At 43.5% G+C, this 15987-nt stretch overlaps 1 protein-coding gene and 1 long non-coding RNA gene across 2 annotated transcripts in view; both read right to left on the bottom strand.

Annotated features, from left to right (window-relative positions):
* The window catches only part of LOC126086108 (zinc finger protein 850-like), a 90129-nt gene that overhangs the window by 40453 nt on the left and 33689 nt on the right, over positions 1 to 15987 (bottom strand). Inside the window, 1 exon segment of the mRNA XM_049902272.1 lies at positions 10043 to 10059. Coding sequence (XP_049758229.1) covers positions 10043 to 10059 — 17 coding nt within the window.
* LOC126086109 (uncharacterized) lies at positions 706 to 8620 on the bottom strand. Its single transcript, XR_007519413.1, has 4 exons — positions 8172 to 8620; positions 4759 to 5365; positions 3655 to 3860; positions 706 to 855 (listed from the first exon to the last, which is right to left on the bottom strand). It is a non-coding gene; the product is annotated as an uncharacterized LOC126086109 (long non-coding RNA).

Here is a 15987-nt window from a genome sequence, read left to right as displayed (position 1 = left end):
TAGAGCTATCTTTCAGGAACCAAAGGCAAAGGACGGTCGAAGTTTTCGTATCACACCATCTCTCTCAATCTATGAGAGATTAAATTGACCCTATAGGAGAGAGTCCCTTTTGAATTAGTTCTGGTCAGCAGCTGGGCTCTTAACCACTATGCTACCAGGGATCCAATGAGAGATCAAACCTATAAAATAAAACAATATAAAAGAAAAACATGTACGAATTAATAACGTAGAGCTAATCAGATTATTCTGTATCCTGAAAATAGATAATACACCATCTTTTTAAATACCCATTCTCAAAATAGGTCTGTAAAACCTCGACTATTCCACAAAGTAGAAATGAGGCTGACAAAATACTCTGAACAACAACAACAACAAAACAACAGAAATTACAAAAACTAAAATGAAAACTTCATTTATAAATTTAAAAATGTACTGGCTTTCAACAAACTCTTTGATGAAAGGGAAAATTAGAATAAGATTGAAGAACATGCAGAAATACTATTCACAAAAACAATATACATCAGAACCTTGTTTGGAGAAAGTTACAGCGTAAATGTTTACATTATTAAAAAAAAGACATAACACTAATAAACTAAGCAATTAAAATAAGGCAAAGTAAACATGAAAAACAATTATTAAAAATAAATTAATGTACTAAAAACAAATAGACAAAAAATTCATAAGCTGATTAAACCAAAAACCAAACCTGTTGCCATCAAGTCGATTCCAATGCATAGCGACCCTACAGGACAGAACAGAGTTGCCCCATATGGTTTCCAAGGAGTGGCTGGTGGATTCAAACTGCCAATCCAGCAGCTGTAGCTCTTAACCACTGTGCCACCAAGGCTCCATAAGCTGATTTAATGGGGAAAAATTAAAAAGGAATAAAGTATCAAAATAAAAAATGATTATTTGGACATAACCATAGAAAGTAAGGATTATAGAGATTATTTTGTCCAGCCCTATGCAAATAAATTTGAAAAAGGGGCAAATATAACCCTAGGCCACAAAAGATAAAAAATCTAAACAGGAAATTAAACATAGAAAAAAGAGAGACGATTGTTAAGGTATTTCATGGCCTAAAAAGCCCAAGAAATAGATGGCTTAACATGTGAACTTTACTAAACTTTTAACGAACAGGCAACAGTAATACCATTTATTTCGCATTACTCAATTTTAAAAATTTGTTAAAGTTGCAAAAATATGATGCACAACAGATCAAAACTTTACTATATTCCTAACAAGCCAGAAGAAAACAGTAACACAAAAATATACCTCCTTGGCAACTAAAGCCTCTTGTATTTTTATAGGGATTACATCGACATCCTTCATACATCTCAGAATTGAATTCTTCATACTGTAAAATGGCAGTTTCGAACTAACTAGGCAACATCATCTAAACACCAGGTAAAATGGTCCTTCTGACAGTACGTGGATCTTGTGGCTTAAAAAATATTTTCAAAATATATATAGCAATGCTCTAATTCAAGCAAACTCTTAACTGTATTCTGTGTAACTAGTAACCCATTAGAGCAGGGGTTGGCAAACTACACCCTACTACCTGTTTGTGTAAACACCTTTACTGAAACACTGACACGTCTGCTAGTTTTCTTGTCCATTTTCTTATACTCTGTGGATGTTTTTGTGCCATGATGCCTGCATTAAGTAGTTGTGACAGAGATCCTACGACCCAGAAAACGTGGTTCCTTAAAGGACTACAAGGACCAGAACCACCATGCAAATATGGACTACTCAACATGTAACTGATCGTGAGCAAGAAATCAACTCCTTGGCTGCCACCGATGACTGCCCTGACGGGGAACACACAGAGAATCCCTGATGGAGCAGGAGAACAGAGGGATGCAGACCTCAAATTCTTGTAAAAAGACTAGACTTAATGGTCTTACTGAGACTAGAGGGACACAGAGGTCATGGTCCCCGGGCCCTCTGTTATAGCCCAAGACAGGAACCGTTACCAAAGCCAACTCTTCAAACAGGGATTGGACTAGACTATGGGATAGAAAATGATACTGGTGAGGAGTGAGCTTTTTGGATCAAGTAGACACGTGAGACTATGAGGGCAGCTCCTGTCTGGAGGGGAGATGAGAACGCAGAGGGGGACAGGGGCTAGCTGAATGGAAATGGGGAAGACAGGGTGGAGAGGGGTGTGCTGTCACATTAGGGTAGAGCAGTTAGGAGTACAAAGCAAGCTGTGTATGAGTTATTGTATGAGAGACTGGCTTGATTTGTAAACTTTCATTAAAGAATAATAATAAAAAAAATCACCTCTTGTATTACTTTAAAGCAGTATACTTGGAGATTTATTTTTGGCACTAAGCTTTACCAGGATTAATGTTTCTTAGTGTACTATTGCTGTCTCACTGCTTAACATACCATGTCTGTGCCAATGACTGACAAATGTCAATCACAGGCTGGACCTCTTTCACCACCCAGTTAATATATCCAATTGGCTATTCAACACCTCCACCTGGTGTCTAACAGGGATCTAATTTAACCTGCCCCAAACCAAACTCCTGAACTGTCTCCCAACCAGATCCTCCAAAATTCTTCTCATCTCTTTACACAGCAATCTCATTTTCTCAGTTGCTCAAGCCTTGACAGTTCCTTTCTTTAAGTTCACACATCCATTGTATCTTCATACCTTGTTGACTGTATCTTCAAAATATGCCCAGAATCTGACCATTTCACACAAATCTCATTGGTACTACCAAGGTCAAAGCCACATGATGTCTTCCTGTATTAACAGGCTCTTCAATGACCTTCCTGCTTTTGTCTTTGCCTCTGTGTAACTATTCTCAACACAGTGGCCACAATAATCTTGTCTCAGTCAAATCAATTTTGCCTAAAAGCCTTGTACATTCACAAAAACATGTGAAAGCATATACAAGACACTGTTAATAGCGGCTGCTTGTGGGGAACAGAATGTGGAACTGAGGGCCAGAAGTGAGAGGAAGATCTTTACTGTTTAATTTTCTGTCAAGCATACGTATCAAAATTGAAGAATAATATTATTATTTCTTTTCAAAAGTCATAGGGGATGAACGAATAGGAAAGCAGCAGTAATTTCCAAGCTTGCAATACTGCCAAAAGGCAGGGGGTGAGGAGAAATGTTGAGATATCATGTCTGGAGGTAAGACGACACTAGGGAACAATCCTGAAGAGGTTAAAATCCAAATCTGAGGTAAATAACAGTGAAAGGAAGGAGAGATAATAAAGTGTTAAAATTTTTAAAAGAACCCAAGTGCTACAGCTTTTGACAGATCACAGATCTATGAAGGACTGCGTGCTTAAGGAAATGAATCTAAGGGGGGGGGTGAGAAACTGAGGATGTTACTTCAAAAGAGAACAGACATGAAATAAGACTGTAAAATTCAGGAAACTGAGGCTGCAAATGATGCGGAGAGGTTGACATCCAGGATTGATGTTATTTTCCTCAGAAGCTAAGAAAATAAGAGCACAGATCCAGAAAAAAGACCTGGAAATGTCATTTAGATATCTAAAGAATTCCCAATAACCGTTACTCCAAAAGACAAGAAAATCTTAAAAAAAAAAAAAAAAAACCTTCAGAGGCTGCAAACTCTGAGTAACTATCTGAGCCTTTATTCCATTCACATCTACTTGGCTCTCACTTACCAGGACAGCACTTCCTTTACATTTTTTCTCAGTTATCCATTGTTGTTCTTGTTTGAAGCAGTGATTTTAAACTTGTACACAGAAAAGTGACAGAGAACTTGGATGTTGCTGTTGAGGGTCAAGGCAGCATCCCAGAACTCAAGCTGAGCCCTGAGGGACTCTCAGAGCTTCTGAAAGATAAGGAAGGTGCAGCAAAGGAAGCTGGCCTGTGAAAAGAACAAAGGAACGTTAAGCCTTTGCTTTAGAAGCTGAAGCACACACATACACGTGAGCACATGGAGACCAAATCCACCATGCCACTTAAAGGCTCCACACATCTCAGAGATGAAAAACAGAGGTTATACACAGAAACTACAAGACTGGGTGCCAGAGTTCTCCAGGATCACAACATGTACACGTTTCTCTCAGTGGGTTTTGCTTGTGGCTCTTTCCTGATTAAACAGTCACATTTTTTAATATCACTTTTCCCCATAAGCTCACTATGACACTTTTTTCACAAATGTGAAGTCACCAACCTTGAGTGATATGGACAAAACGTATAGGAAGTTACTTGATAGTATTCATGGGTCAAAGCTCTTAAACAATTTATAGAGGCCTAATAAAATTTATAGCGGCCTAGTGGTAGTTAAGAATTCGGCTGCTAACGAAAAGGTCAGCAGTTCAAATCCACCAGCCGCTGCCTGGAAACCCTACAGCGCAGCTCTACTCTGTCCTATACGGTTACTGAGTTGGAATTAACTCAAGGGCAACAGAGTATTTTACATATGGTCCCTCGGTGTTGCTAACAGTTTGCACTGGACTACTAACTGAAAGGTTGGTGGTTCAAATCCATCCAGTGGCAGCACAGAAGAAATGCCTAGTGATCTACTTCCGTAAGATTACAGCCATTGAAAGCCCTACGGAATACAGTTCCGTTCTGAAACAAGTGAGGTCACCATGAAGTTAAATCAACTCAGCGGCAATGAGAAATTAAATATAATTTATGTCCTATAATTACACGCTCATTCGCTGATTCAGCAAATATATGTATCATTTATTTGTGTGATGAAGAGACCTTGGTCTCCAAATTGAAGTTGGTATGACAGATGAGAAGATCAAACTTACTCAAGCTCTTCCTGTTCTCAGAGGTAAGAGGCCTAGAACCTGGCTGGACAGAAGTGTGACTTGCTGAGACAGGTCATGTAGACGGGGGAAAGGATAGAGGCAGGCTGCAGGAAGGAGATTATCAGTATATTTTGGACATAAAGAATTTGATGTTCCTGTGCAATGTCCAAGCAGAGCTGTCCGTTAGGCAGTCAGATCAGGAGGTCAGGCTAACCTCAGATAAAAATGGACATTTGTTAGTCATCTGTGTTAGCTGAAGCCATAGCAGTAGAATGCCATTGCTCACTGAGTACTTCTTGTTGTTGTTAGGTGCCATCCAGTTGATTCTGACTCAGTGACCCCACGTGACAGAGCAGAACTGCCCCATAGTGTTTTCTTGGCTGTAATCTTCATGGAAGCAGATCAGCAGGTCTTTCTCCTGTAGAACTGCTGGGTGGGTGTGAACTGCCAACCTTCCAGGTAGCAGCCGAGAGCTTAACTGTGTGCGCCACCAGGACTTCTTACAGAGTACTTAGAGGATGATCAAGGTCAGGGACTGAGGAACACCACTCGTTAAGGGACAAGCAAAAAACATACTTTCGGAGGGGTTTTTGTTTGTTGATTTTTCCTGGAATGAGAAAAATGAGAGTACTGATGTGAAAGTGCAGGAAACATTTCAAGAATGAGGCAGTGGACCTACATTATCCTGAGACCAGAAGAACTAGTTGGTGCCCGGCAACAACCGATGACTGACCTGACAGGGAGCACAACAGAGAACCCCTGAGGGAGCAGGAGATCAGTGGGATGCAGACCCCAAATTCTCACTAAAAGACCATACTTAATGGTCTGACTAAGACTAGAGGAATCCCGGTGGTCATGGTCCCCAAACCTTCTGCTGGCCCAGGACAGGAACCATTCCCAAAGACAACTCATCAGACATGGAAGGGACTGGACAGTGGGTAGGAGAGAGATGCAGATGAAGAGTAAGCTAATTATATCAGGTGGACACTTGAGACTGTGTTGGCATCTCCTGTCTGGAGGGGGGATGGGAGGATAGAGAGGGTTGGAAGCTGGCAAAATTGTCACGAAAGGAGAGACTGGAAGGGCTGACTCATTAGGGGGAGAGCAAGTGGGAGTATGGAATAAGGTGTATGTAAACTTGTATGTGACAGGCTGACTTGATTTGTAAACATTCACTTGAAGCTCAATAAAAGTTAATAAAAAAAAAAAGAATGAGGCAGCGATAATTGTCTGAAAAGGAACGGGATGAGCACGGACATCTATTACAGTTGAAAATGTATAACTATAAAACAGGAAAAAGGCGGGGAAAATGCGGTTCTCATCCCTGCACTAGCTGCTGCATCTCCTTTCCCCTACAGCCACTTTTATTATTTCTGTGTAAATTTCAAGTTTCTTCATGTAATTAGATATATATCCTGAGTAAGTGACCTCCAAAACAGAGGTGCCGGACGTGACCAAAATGGCTGACCCAGGTCTAAATTTAACTCCATTTTGAATTAACTGCTGCTTTTTTGCAGCTTAGCCTAAAATATCTGCTTCTGCTATTCTGAAAAGATAATTGAGCTTCTCGTAAAGGTTTAAGTGCTTGAAAAGAGTAAGGGTCAAAATTTGGGTTTGTACAAGAAATGTCTGTTAAAAGATTTTTGCCAAGAATGTTTGTGCAGTTTGATCCAGGGAGAATGCCTTGGCCAACATGTTCCAGGAAGTTAGAAAATCAAATCGATAATGTTAAGATTGTTAACAAAGACTGCGGTTTAATGACCCCCTTGTAGCTTTTTGTCGCATGCCTGCCAGTACCCAGCCCTTTGTTCACTCTACCCCATAAAAACCTCACTCTACCACACTTCGGAACACTACAGTACGCTGCCTGGATGCTAGCATGTCTCCTGATTCACGCATCTCCCTATATCTCAATAAAACCCTTTGCTTTCACTTCTAACAGGGTAAAAGACAGGTTTCGCTACAATTCTTATCCCCTTATTAAAAAAAGTACTGTAGTATACCACACCAAATATTCTGCACCTTGCTCTCCTCATTTAACAAAATACCTTGCAGACTTTTTCAATCTGTGTTATAGTATACGTTTCCATTTGTTCAGTCTTATTCTGAGTCCTTTAATAGCATTTTAAAATAATCTTCATATAGATTTTATAAGGCGGCCTGGCTGCGCAGTGGTTAAGTGTTTGGCTGCTAACCAAAAGGCTGGCAGTTCAAACCTACCAGCCACTCTGCTCCACAGAGAAAGATGTGGCAGTCTGCTTCCATAAAGACTTACAGCCTTAGAAGCCTTATGAGGCAGTTCTAGTCTGTACTGTAGGGTTGCTTTAAGCGGGAATCAACTTGACAGCAATGGGGATATACATTTTATAATTTCTTGTTCATCCCTAGGCGTTTTATCTGATTCGTTGTTGTTGTAAATAACTTTTAACTTTTTCTCTAGCTTTTAACTTGTTATACTTTGTATATATCAACACTTTTATTTCCATATATAAATTCTATACTCTGGTACCTTCCTTCTACGTTTAGTTGGAAGATATGTTAGAAGTGACAAAGTACTTGAAAAAAGTATCCCTGTAAGTAAGAAAATTTCAACATATTTACAAAGGTCACTTGGTTTGGGGGAAAACCTGGGCAAATTTGGAGTGAGACTGGCATGCTCACTGACAAACTGGAGGGTCTTAAATAGATTTCTTAACTTTTCTGATCCAAAGTTTTTCCTGACAGACCTAGAATCGAGGAATCACTGACCCCCAATTTTGTGCCGTCTACACTAAAGGACACTACCTCTTAGAGCTATTCCTTAGCTTATGGCTTCTCAAAGTGGACCTACCAAAGCTTCCCAAAAGTATTAAGAAAAATAAATAGGTACTGGGAGGCTGAGCACTCTGTACCAAGTTTTTCAGAAATCTTTCCTCTTTTTAAAAAAAAAAAAAAAAGCTGGTTTTGTTTCCTACTCCATAATAAGTCTGCTTTGATACTTTAAAAATCAATAATAGACTTTTCCCTTATCTTCCAGAAAAATGGATGCTCCAGAAGCATTCTTATTATCATTATTTTAGAGACTACAAAAGTGAACCGTAGAGGTTACTGCCTCACAAAGCTCACAATCCCATCCATCCATCTATCCACACAAACTTGCAAACGCAGGTTCTCACTCACTCGACACCCCAAACACCCCGTCACATCCACGTTCAGCCACCCCAGAACCCACCCCGGTTTCCTTCTGTACCCCTCCCCCATCCACATAAGCTCTGAACACGACCACGTCACAGAAAACGAGTCCTCCTGCAGCCTTCTCAGCCTCCTCGCAGGCTCCGCGAATCCTCCCCTTGAGCTTCCCCGGCCCGGTTCGGGAAGTAAAAGCCCAGCTACCACCCAGGCGCCGCCCTGCGCGGAGCAGTAATCATACTCACCAGCAGACAAAGACAACGATGGCGAACGCGGGAGTCTGCGCCTGCGCACTCCTGGGGCGGGCTGGCACTCCCAGACAACCTCCGGACTCAGCCTAGGACTGAACGAAACCAGCCGATCTTGGCCTGGCCTCCATTTTTCTGACTGTGGACTACATTTCCCAGAACGTGCAGCGGTATGTTTTGGACATACAGAATCTGCTTTACGTCCAAAACATACCGTGATCATTCTTTCCTCCCCCAGAGATTGTGAGACTGTCTTCTTGCTGAGGGGAGGGGTGTAAGTAAGCCAAGTCTCAGGAGAAGGTTCAGCTCAAGCACGTCGGGCTGGCTCCATGTGGGAGCCGCGTTTCGAGGCTAGGCTGAGACCCCCCCGCCCCAGAAGACCCCCCCGGTGCGGTGCGGCGCTGGAAGGCAATCCCTTTGGTCGCGGTCAGGCCGGGCGCCATCTTGCCCGCCCAGGTGGCAGCATTAAACTACACTTCCCAGAAGGCTCCGCGTCCCTCGCCCCCGCTCCCGGCAGGCTCCGGGCTCCGAGAGTAGTTACCCGGCGCTCGAGGGCTGGTCTTTAAACTGTTCCGCCCCGCCAGTACAGGTTACGCGATCCCGGGGAGGCCGGTTGTGGAAACCAGAGGCGGGGGCGGGGACGCAGACTGAGTATCAAGTCTGCATGGTTGCAGCGGGCTGGGAAGGGGTGGCTGTGAAATTTTGATTGTTTGGCTTTGTCCCAGTGATGTATGTGTGTATGATTGTGATTGTGTGACCCTGTGTGTGTGGATACGGGGTTTGTGACTGAGCGGGTATGACTCTGTCTCTGCGGTGGGTGTGTGATTGTGACTTACTTTGTGCGCAGGTATAGAGAGCTTTGTGACTGCGCGGCTGAGACTCTGGCCCCTCTGGATTGTGACTGTGTAGTAGCACTGTGTGGTGGGATTGGGGATTGGAGGGCCTGTGATTGTGTAGCTGTGACTGTTTGTCACCGTGTAGGGATAAGATTGGGACTGTGTGTGGAGGGAGAGGGGAGGTATATCTGTGACTGAGTTGTGACTTCAGCCGTCTGCCCTGGGAGTATGGGAAGCTCATCCCCATGACAGCAAAGACCCTGGCCCTTCTCTATGACGCTAGGATTTAGATGGAAGCCCCAATTTCCTCTGACCTCCCTCTTCTGTGTGTGTGTGTGTGTGTGTGTTCCAAAACGCCAACCTTTCTGCTAGTAGTGGAGCGGGTGGTTCCAAAACGCCAACCTTTCTGCTAGTAGTGGAGCAGGTGGTTCCAAAACGCCAACCTTTCTGCTAGTAGTGGAGCTGGCTAGTAGTAAGCACTTAACCATTTGCATCACCCAGAAGTCTTTTAACGCATTTGTCATTCGTGTGGCTAACCCAACATCCATTTCCTCCTTTACTGCTATAAAACCCTGATTTTGGTTGAAGGAACTGTGGCCAACTTAAAGACAAACAGCAGGGGGAAAAATCTATGTTTTAGCTTCCCCTATTATTAAAAAAAAAAAAAAGCAACGTGTTAACTTTGACTCATAGCAACCCTGCAAGACAGAGTAGAACGGCCCCATAGGGTTTCCAAGGAGCTGCTGGTGGATTTGAAATGCGGACGTTTTGGTTGGTGGCCGAGCACTTAACCACTGTGAACTTGTTGCCATTGAGTGGATTATAGCCCAGCGATCCTATAGTTGTAAGCAAAGTTGCTAGATAGGGCTTCTCATCCAGCTACTTAAAGACTAGGGATGGGGGCTGGACAGGCTCAATGGGTACTTTTTCTCTTGGCCCCCTTCCTCTCTGCTTCCTGCCTGGACTGTGGCTGTGGTGCTGTATGTGGAGCGGCCAGCTCATGGCCATGAGTTACCACCAGCGGAGGTGTACGAGGGCTTCCAGTATCACTTGAAATGAAATAACAAACAACCACCCGTTGCCATTGAGTCGATTCCGACTCATAGTGATCCTATAGGGCAGAGTAGAGCTGCCCCATAGGGTTTCCGAGCAGCACCTGGTGGACTCGGACTGCTGATTTTTGGTTAGCAGCCATAGCTCTTAACCACTACGCCACCAGCGTTTCCTAAATGAAAATAAGAGGGTTTTAAATTGTATACGCTGCACGCAAGCAATTTGTTAAAAAAAAATTTTTTTTTACCTTATAGATGCACAAAATGTGTAGCATTATACTTTATTTTTTGTAGATAGATAGTGAAGTCTGTGAAAGGAGGGGCTTCTTCTCGTCTTTTGTTTAGTTATTCGGTCTTTAGCATCTACCACAATGGCCATCACGTATCTCAGTAAATATTTGATCGATGGAAGAATAGTAAATACTTAATAAATGGTAGCAGTTATTTAGTTTATTTCTGGTTGCAAAGAAGCCGCATGCCCAGATTGCCTTAGGTTATGAACTGTCCCTGGGATTACTCTCCCTGTGTTAGTCTGCCTCTGGGGGAGGGCAGTGGTGTGGTAAGAGGTATAACAAGCCAGCCGTCTTCAGACTGGGTGCAAATTTACAGGACTTCTGATGTACGCCAAGCTCTTCACTGTTACTGTCCTTGTGTTTTCTTCAAAATCTACCTTATTAAACTTGTGTATCTAATGAACAAAATATTGATAACCAATATTTCTTAAGCATTTAAACTCGATTACTAATTTTGATTAATATAAATTCCTTAAACCACTTAAAGCTCAATTATAACTTTGTGGTTGTTAGTCACTGTCATGGTTTGAATTGTGTCCCCTAAAATTATGTGTCAGCTTGGCTAGGACATGATTCCCAGTATTCCCACCATTTTGTCATTTGATGTGATTTTCCTATGTGTTGTAAATCCTAATCCTATCTCTGTGATGTTAATGAGGTGGGATTAGCAGCAGTTATGATAATGAGGCAGGACTTAAACTACAAGATTAGGTTGTGTTTTAAGTCAATTCTTTTGAGATATAAAAGAGAAAAGTGAGCAGAGAGACCTCATACCACCAAGAAACAAGAGCCAGGAGAAAAGTGCAGCTTTTGGACCTGGGGTCCCTGCGCTGAGAAGCTCCTTGACTGGGGAAGATTGATGACAAGGACCTTCCCTCAGAGCCTTCCCCTGGAGCTGGCACCCTGAATTCAGAATTCTAACCTGAGACTGTGAGGAATAAATTTCTCTTTGTTAAAGCCACCCACTTGTGGTATTTCTGTTAAAGCCGCACTAGATAAGTAACACAGAAGTCAATTCCGACTCATGGCGACCCCATGTGTGTGGATTAGAACTGCTCCACAGGTTTTTCAAGGCTGGAAACAGATCACCAGGACTGTCTTCCGAGGTGCCCACTGGGAGGGTTTGAACTACCAACTGTTTAGCTAGTAATTGATGGCTTAACCATTTATGCCATCCAAACCGAAACACCAGACACGTTGCCTCTGAGTTGATTCCAACTCGTAGTGACCCTATAGGACACAGTAGAACTGCCCCATAGGGTTTCCAAGGCTGTAATCTTTATGGAATCAAATTTCCATATCTTTCTCTTGCAGAGTGACTGGTGGGTTCAAATTGCAGACCTTAAAGTTAGTAGCTGAGTTCTTAACCACTGTGCCACTGGGGCTCCTTATGCTATGTGGGGCCTCCTAATTATCTTAAGTAAGGCTCATTCTTTTGGATACTTTAACTTTAAACAGGAAAACAGCAGAGAAGATTGGAAGCAGGGAGGCTAAAAAGTAGGGGGCAAAGAAAAAGAATAAGTTCTATCCAAGGAAGAGATAACGGTGGCTTGTACTAAAAAAGAAGAAGGCAACTGTATCCAAGGAAGACGTAATGGTGGCTTGGACTAACAATGTGTTGATAGTAAAGAGGAATAGATGGGTTTGAGATGCAATTACAGGGGGAAATGTCATAACTTGCTGATGTATTGGATGTAGGAAGAGAAGGGAGAGTGACAAATGACACTGAGGTTTCTGATATGAGCAATGCAGTTGATTAGAGTTGAACAGTCACGACAACAAGCAGTTTGTTCCAGGAGAGAATGGTTGCATGGCAGACACCTATGGTTTCTTTCCTAAAGTAGGTAGGTGGAATGACTTGGCACCATTATCCACTCTCGAGTGTGAGCCCTTTTAATGATTATCATACGAGGATATCCTTTCATGTTAAGGCCCTTATTATCTGAAAATTAAAGGGTGCAAAGATAGGTAAAGCAGACTAAAACCAAAAAAAAAAAAAAAAAAAACCCACTGCCGTCGAGTCGAATCTGACTCACAGCGACCATATAGGACAGAGTAGAACTGCTCCATAGAGCTTCCCAGGAGTGCCTGGTGGATTCCAAGTGCCGACCTTTTAGTTAGCAGCCATAGCACTTTACTACGCCACCAGGGTTTCCAATGAAGACTAGTAGTAATATTTTCTGAAGATAAGAACTTGGTGCTCTGAGTAGAATTAGATGTTTGCTGGATTTTCTCTGGAGTGAAAATCAGGATGAGAATCAGGTTCCCAGTGCTACTGACTCTACAGCCTTTTCAACCGAATTTCCTTAGACATGGATGTGTCCTTCCTACTTCATTCCATCTCAAAGTCTATGTTCAGAGGCTTTGACTCCCTTCTCCCAATCTATATTGCACCCCTATACTCTTCCACCCTCAAATTCAGTCTTCAGTGGGGATTATTACCTCTTGCGACTTAATGAGAGTAACTCATGGGAACATAATGACTGCAGTGGAAAGTGCACAAGAAAATCAATGACAAGTTCTTTATTCTTAAACCCAGCTGATCCACAGGGGAGTGTTGTAGAAGTGTCCTTAGGTGAACTTTCCCTTTACCCTGGCATTAGGGAGAAACAGAGATGGGTGCCTAACTCCCACCTGGGAAGGATCTGGATTGCATGGAGGGAGCTGGCCTGAGGTAGTGTTGGATCCTGTGCTGCAGAACTTTAGGAGGGGCAACGTGACCCATCATAGACAGCTGATCACTGTGTGCTGGAGGAAGTGTAAGGGTTTAAATGGCATCTGTTAAAAAGATGTGACAGAGTACCTGGGGCGGGGCCAAGATGGCGGACTAGGTGGACGCTACCGCGGATCCCTCTTGCAACAAAGACTCGGAAAAACAAGTGAATCGATCACATACATAACAATCTACGAACTCTGAACAACAAACACAGATTTAGAGACGGAGAACGAACAAATACGGGGAGACAGCGATTGTTTTCAGAGCCAGGAGCCAGCGCACCAGGCAGGTGACCTTCGGAGCCCGATTTGGGGCAGAGCCCAGGGGGGCAGATGGCACAGACAAGGGGCCCAGCCCTAGCCCCCGAACTCATCCCGGGAGCGAGCCCAGCCAGTTGGCGTGGGCGGCGTGGCGGCGCATCCGGTGGGAGAAGTCCCCGGGAGGCAGTGACTGGTCTTGGCACGGGCAGAGCAGCGTCCCAGCTGGGGAGCCGTCCCGCCGGGAGTTTGGCGGGAAGCAGGCGGGGCGCGAGTGCGGGGACCAGCTACATTTCCTTAAATTGACCCGGGGGGGGGCCCACTCGTTCGCGCAGGAGGCGCCCACCCATTTCGCGCGAGTGGGGTGGCGCGCCGGAGGGAGAAGTCCCCGGGAGGAAGCGACTGGTCTTGGAGCGGGGAGAGCAGCGTTCCAGACGGGGAGCCGCCCCGCCGGGATTTTGGCGGCGCAGGCGGGGCGTGAGCGCGGGGACCACCTACATTTCCCTGAATTGACCCTGGGGGGGGTCCAGTCATTCGTGTGGGAAGCACCCACCCAGTTCGCGCGAGGGGCGTGGTGCGCGGGAGGGAGAAGTCCCCGGGAGGCAGTGGCTGGTCTTGGAGCGGGGAGAGCGGCGTCCCAGCCGGGGCGCGCAGTCGCACTTGGTTCGTGGGAGCAGCGCGCGACGCGGCTGGAGGGACGGGGAGCCCCCAGGAGGCAGCGACGGATTTTGGAGACGGGAGTGCACCGTCCCAGTAGGGGAGCCTTAACCTTGAGGGTGGGGCTGACAGCGGAGGATCTGACCGTGACGCCAGCGGGCCAGACCCCGCAGGGGGTAATCTCCACACACCCAGTACATATAGGTGATGTGCCCAGCGGAAATCTCAGATATAAGAGTCATTCCAAGTAAGACAAACAACTCTGGCTATATTCTGAGGTGCTACACTCCTAGCTCTCTGACCCCTCCCCCACGCTCCCCAGGCGGCTCCATTAACATCCGAAAAGCCTGAGCCAGAGGGAGAACTCTGATAGGGATCTGACTGCATTTTTTTTTTCGCGGATTTTCTGGAAAAACTAGTTTCCCAGTGATGGCTCGGAGACAGCAGTCCATATCAAACCACAGAAAGAAGCAGACCATGACAGCTTCTCCAACCCCCCAAACAAAAGAATCAAAATCTTTCCCAAATGAAGATACAATCCTGGAATTATCAGATACAGAATATAAAAAACTAATTTACAGAATGCTTCAAGACATCACAAATGAAATTAGGCTAACTGCAGAAAAAGCCAAGGAACACACTGATAAAACTGTTGAAGAACTCAAAAAGATTATTCAAGAACATAGTGGAAAAATTAATAAGTTGCAAGAATCCATAGAGAGACAGCATGTAGAAATCCAAAAGATTAACAATAAAATTACAGAATTAGACAACGCAATAGGAAGTCAGAGGAGCAGACTCGAGCAATTAGAATGTAGACTGGGACATCTGCAGGACCAGGGAATCAACATCAACATAGCTGAAAAAAAATCAGATAAAAGAATTAAAAAAAATGAAGAAACCCTAAGAATCATGTGGGACTCTATCAAGAAGGATAACTTGCGAGTGATTGGAGTCCCAGAACAGGCAGGGGGGACAGAAAACACAGAGAAAATAGTTGAAGAATTCCTGACACAAAACTTCCCTGACATCATGAAAGACGAAAGGATATCTATCCAAGATGCTCATCGAACCCCATTTAAGATTGATCCAAAAAGAAAAACACCAAGACATATTATCATCAAACTTGCCCAAACCAAAGACAAACAGAAAAATTTAAAAGCAGCCAGGGAGAAAAGAAAGGTTTCCTTCAAGGGAGAATCAATAAGAATAAGTTCAGACTACTCAGCAGAAACCATGCAGGCAAGAAGGGCATGGGACGACGTACACAGAGCACTGAAGGAGAAAAACTGCCAACCAAGGATCATATATCCAGCAAAACTCTCTCTGAAATATGAAGGAGAAATTAAGATATTTACAGATAAACACAAGTTTAGAGAATTTGTAAAAACTAAACCAAGACTGCAAGAAATGCTAAAGGAGATTGTTTGGCCTGATGACCAATAATATCAGGTACCAGCACAATACGAGGTCACAAAACAGAACATCCTGATATCAACGCAACTCAAATAGGGAAAGCACAAAAACAAACAAATTAAGATTAATTCTAAAAAATAAATAAATAAACAAAATAATACACATAACAGGGAATCATGGAAATCAATAGATAAAAGATCACAAGAATCAAAAAGAGGGACTAAATATAGGAGGCATTGAACTGCCAGATGGAGAGTGATACAAGGCGATATAGAATGATACAAGTTAGGTTTTTACTTAGAAAAATAGGGGTAAATAATAAGGTAACCACAAAAAGGAATATCAATTCCATAACTCAAGAAAAAAGCCAAGAAAAACTAACGACTCAACTAACATAAAGTTAAACATTATGAAAATGAGGATCTCACAATCTACTAAGAAAAATGTCTCAGCACAAAAAAGTATGTGGAAAAATGAAAAGGCCAACAACACACATAAAAAGGCATCAAAATGACAGCACTAAAAACTTATTTATCTATAATTACGCTGAATGTAAATGGACTAAATGCACCAATAAAGAGACAGA

This window comes from Elephas maximus, chromosome 11, assembly GCF_024166365.1.
Source record: "Elephas maximus indicus isolate mEleMax1 chromosome 11, mEleMax1 primary haplotype, whole genome shotgun sequence".
Taxonomy (NCBI): Eukaryota; Metazoa; Chordata; class Mammalia; order Proboscidea; family Elephantidae; genus Elephas; species Elephas maximus.
Note: the sequence above shows the minus strand (reverse complement) of the source record. Positions and strands in the feature narration are given on the sequence as shown.